The sequence below is a fragment of the Sander lucioperca genome, chromosome 3 (assembly GCF_008315115.2).
Source record: "Sander lucioperca isolate FBNREF2018 chromosome 3, SLUC_FBN_1.2, whole genome shotgun sequence".
NCBI lineage: Eukaryota > Metazoa > Chordata > Actinopteri > Perciformes > Percidae > Sander > Sander lucioperca.
The window spans coordinates 38,955,892-38,960,891 of record NC_050175.1 but is presented as its reverse complement, the minus strand read 5'-3'; the positions used below and the strand labels follow the sequence as shown (position 1 = coordinate 38,960,891).

Sequence of the window (5,000 nt, the reverse complement as noted above, 5' to 3'; positions counted from 1 at the left end):
ACACTAATAACACGTTACACAGCAGGTAACGTTAGCCTACCGTTAGCTACAGTAAACACTAATAACACATTACACAGCAGCTAACGTTAGCCTACTGTTAGCTAGTAAACACTAATAACATGTTACACAGCAGCTAACGTTAGCCTACCGTTAGCTACAGTAAACACTAATAACACGTTACACAGCAGGTAACGTTATCCTACCATTAGCTACAGTAAACACTAATAACACGTTACACAGCAGCTAACGTTAGCCTACCGTTAGCTACAGTAAACACTAATAACACGTTACACAGCAGGTAACATTAGCCTACCGTTAGCTACAGTAAACACTAATAACACGTTACACAGCAGCTAACGTTAGCCTACCGTTAGCTACAGTAAACACTAATAACACGTTACACAGCAGCTAACGTTAGCCTACCGTTAGCTACAGTAAACACTAATAACACATTACACAGCAGCTAACGTTAGCCTACCGTTAGCTACAGTAGTAACCACGGCTAAAATACTGACAGCTAAACGGTGTAGTGTGAGCGTGTAGCGGGACGTACAACAGTCTGCCGCTAAAGCTGTGAGCTAACAGACTCAAACTAGCACTGGTCACTGCTGTTGTCTGAAAAACAACACAGACAGGACAAAATGTTGCGTTTACTGGTAAACTGGACAGGTAAACAGAGCGTTCTATGAACGGAATGACGCATTTTAAATATCACTGGATCACGTGAATTTGATCGTGGGAAGCCAAAATCGTGATTGTGATTAAAATTCGATTAATTGTGCATCCCTATTGTCGACTCAATCAGCATTCGTTTGCCTTTTCCACTGAAATCTTCTTTAATTGCTTCTCCACCATTCTGCTTCACTACGATGTCATTTGTTTTGCCATTTTTTGAAATAATTGTAAAAATTACTGAATTAAAAAACCAACCTAACAGCATCGTCACCTTCCTCCAGGCCGTTCCTGCTCCTCCCTCCGCTCATGGAGTGGATCAGAGTCGCCGTGGTGCACGCTGAATATCGCCGCAGCCTATTGGTGGACAGCGATGATGTCAGACAGACAGCCAGGCAGCTCCTCCCAGGACTGGACTGTGAGCCCAGGCAGCTAAAGTAAGAAGCCAAACCACAGATACATACTTTTTTTTTTAAGATAATTTTTTGGGCATTTTTGCATTCTGCCCTGTCTTTATTAGACAGGGCAGCTGAAGACATGAAAGGGGAGAGAGAGGGGGGAATGATATGCAGCAAAGGGCCGCAGGTCGGCATCAAACCTGGGCCCGCTGCGTCGAGGACTGAGCCTCCGTACATGGGCACACGCTCTACCAGGTTAGCTACCCAGGCACCCATACATTCTGGGATATACAGTCGTGAAAAAATTAGGACACCCATGCTAAAGTTGACTAAAAAGAGGAATAAAAAATTAATCTTTTGCAAATTGATCTTAATTACAAAAATTAAGAAAAATCCAATCTTTAAGGACACCAATTTTGTTTGTGAATGAATAATGTATCGTAAATAAATAAATGTTCTTCCTTAAAATACAGGGGGCATAAGTCAGTACACCCCTATGTTAAATTCCCATAGAGGCAGGCAGACTTTTATTTTGAAAGGCCAGTTATTTCATGGATCCAGGATACTATGCATCCTGATAAAGTTCCCTTGGTCCCCACATCATCACATACCCTTCACCATACCCCCACATCATCACATACCCTTCACCATACCCCCACATCACCACATACCCTACACCATACCCCCACATCATCACATACCCTTCACCATACCCCCACATCATCACATACCCTTCACCATACCCCCACATCACCACATACCCTTCACCATACCCCCACATCATCACATACCCTCCACCATACCTCCCACATCATCACATACCCTTCACCATACCCCCACATCATAACATACCCTTCACCATACCCCCACATCATCACATACCCTTCACCATACCCCCACATCATCACATACCCTTCACCATACCCCCACATCATCACATACCCTTCACCATACCCCCACATCATCACATACCCTTCACCATACCTAGAGATTGGCATGGGGTACTTTCCATAAAATCATCTCTCAATGCAAATCAAACCAGCTATTAGGCTAACTGACATAAAACCATGCCAATCTTGTTCATATTTTGGGGGAACGTGAACTGACGTATTACTGCCCGATGAACGTTACTGTGAACTCGTCCATTTTGGTGTCTGTGAACGGCACGCTCTCTCAGTTTAACTTCGTTCAACAGGGTGCCAGATTTCTACAGAGCCTTCCAGGCGAAAACCCGGCTAAAACACTCCGTAAACAGGCCTTAATATGTAGCGGAAAAAACACCCAGTCTGGCAACACCAGCCACCAGTGTCGCACCGCCGCATGCGTCATCAAAACAAAAAGCAGCATGGAGGCGACGTATGATCATTTAAACAGGTTTTTTGACACGGTCGGTGAGGATGGGAGAAACATTTCTGTGCAAACTTTGCCCGCCGGTGTACCAGTTTAGCTGGTGATCATGTTAACTGGTGATATTTGCATGAAATCAGTGAATATTCAACAAGGCCCTGCCCTGCGTTCTGCTCTGCCTCCGCCCCTCAAGTACCAGAGGCTCACATTTTCATGAAGGGTTTGCTAGTGAGACAAAATAATGGATATCGCTGAAAACATCACCAGTTTATGTGTAATACATATAATACCGCTTAAGCATTATCCACACAAATACGACACATACTGTATGAACGGAAAAAAATAAAACCAAACAACGCACTAGAGATCTAGCTGGGATTCCAACCTTGGATGTCCCGGACAAGAAAGTTAACAGACTAGCTTCTACATCATCTATACCACTACACTACAGACCAATGCAAAGATTTTGGGATTTCTATCTATATATTGGACTTTTAGTCTAAGTTAACACAGGTTAACATATGAGAGAAATATACGCCCATGTTAACTGGTGATATCACAATTTAACATGGGCAAATGCAAGCCTGGAAACAGTGAAGTAGGTTCATCTTTGCCTCACATACCAAAACCTAACTGACGTACAACAAACTGGCATGACCCCACTTAAAGTGCCCATATTATGAAAAAATCACTTTTTCTGGGATTTGGGGTGTTCTTTTGTGTCTCTGGTGCTTCCACACACATACAAACTTTGAAAAAAATCCATCCATGCTGTTTAGAGTGAGATACGGTTTCTGAATGTGTCCTGCCTTCAGTCTCTGGGTGAGCTGTTCAAAATCGGCACGGCTTGTGACGTCACAAGCCGAAACGAGCAGGCTAACCGCAACCATTAGCTCGTAGCGTTAGCATGCTAACGCTAATGCTAACGCTAGCATGCTAACGCTAGCATGCTACCTCGTTCTCAATAGCAAAGCACTGCTACAACACACACAAGTTCACCATAATCTACAAAAGAACTACTTCCATGTGCGCCCTCATTTAGAAGTCTCCCAGCTAATCCTGCCTTGTAACTGACCCAAGTTGTAGAAACAGCCTTTCTTTTACTGTCTATGGAGCTAGCTAGCTGACATGATCTACATCTGAGCTACTGGGCATGTGCAGTGCAATCAAAGATAGTACAGAAGAAGAAGAAGAAGAAAAGAGGTCTCACTCTGTAGCTAAAACAGAGACCAGCTGAAAAGAGGATCTGCAGCAGTGAGAGAGAGCGGTGCAGTACAACAACAATATGGTGTTTTTTGAAAATTAAACCATGTAAACCTATTCTGGTACAACCTTAAAATACAATATGAACCTGAAAATGAGCATAATATGGCTGCTTTAACAATTTATTCCGTTTTGGGGGTATATACCATATAAAAATTAAACACGTCAGTCATGCGCAAACTTGATCATTTATCATTGTTATTGTGGGCCATCTCATACGAAGAATGTGTAGGTCTATCTCAGCACAAACGGTCTCTTTCAACCTGTGGCAATGAAGTTAACTGTTGACACTGACATTGGCTCTTACCAGTGTATCTCCGTGTGTACTTCGTCCACACCAATCCCACCAATCGGTCCCAAAACGTCCCAGTTAGAGAGGAAATGACCTAAACATATTCTTTATAAATCTTTACAGTCATTCCCTGAAAGAACCGAGCAGATCTGCCTCGTTGCACCATCCAAATGTTCTTCAAAACTTGACATTTTCAGCGTGTAGTATCTGGCTGCACTTTGGGGGCCATAAATAAGTTTACAGTTGAGATTTAAACGGTCTGCAGTCTCAAAAAAAGAGAAGGTGCCGCTTCCTGAGTCCAGAACCAGATGGATTTTTCTGTCTCTGTTTCTCTGCAGGCCCGAGTGCTGTTTCCAGTCGTTTAAATGTTTGGATGCAGAAGCTGCTTCCGCCAAGTTCCAGCTGGATTTGGGCTTCAGGATGCTCTCAAGTGGCCGAGCAGATCTGGTCCATCAGGCCACACAGCTTCTGGGAGCCGAGGGCGTTAACACCATGGACGACCAGGTGAGGGCTACATCTACACTACTACATTTCATTTTAAACGGCGTTTTGAGGCAGAAACGATCTCCGTCCACACAAGGGTTTTAGCTCCGTAGAACTAATCTGTGTCCATAGTAGGGATGCACTGAATCCAGATTTTTGGGGTTCAGCCGAATACCTAATCCCCTGGTTAAGATTCTGCTGAATCCTCGTCCCATCCTCAGTCCATGAACACAGTAAACTCATTAATGAAGTAAACAGTGACTGTCCTTCCTTTGCCGTACCTGAAGTTGCTGCATTTTGGCTGCTGTCTGTAGATTCCTTCGTGCACAACTCGTATTCTTTCGGTTGTTTCATCCAATCCAATCCAATCCATTTTATTTATATAGCACATTTAAAAAACAAAGGTTTACAAAGTGCTGAACAACATAGAAACACATAGAACACTTAAAACAACATAAGACCACACAGTTCTCATGCTGGGTTAAAAGCCAAGGAATACAAGTGAGTTTTAAGGCGGGATTTAAACGATTCGAGGGTCGGGGCCA

The 5,000-nt window shown here is 43.4% G+C and overlaps 1 protein-coding gene across 1 annotated transcript in view; it reads left to right on the top strand.

Annotated features, from left to right (window-relative positions):
* LOC116067347 (ankyrin repeat and BTB/POZ domain-containing protein 2-like) overlaps positions 1-5,000 on the top strand; it is a 74,507-nt gene that overhangs the window by 36,122 nt on the left and 33,385 nt on the right. The window contains exons 4-5 of the mRNA XM_031323777.2: positions 957-1,109; positions 4,311-4,476. Of these exons, the coding sequence (XP_031179637.2) occupies positions 957-1,109; positions 4,311-4,476 (319 nt within the window). The remainder of the gene's footprint in view (positions 1-956; positions 1,110-4,310; positions 4,477-5,000) is intronic.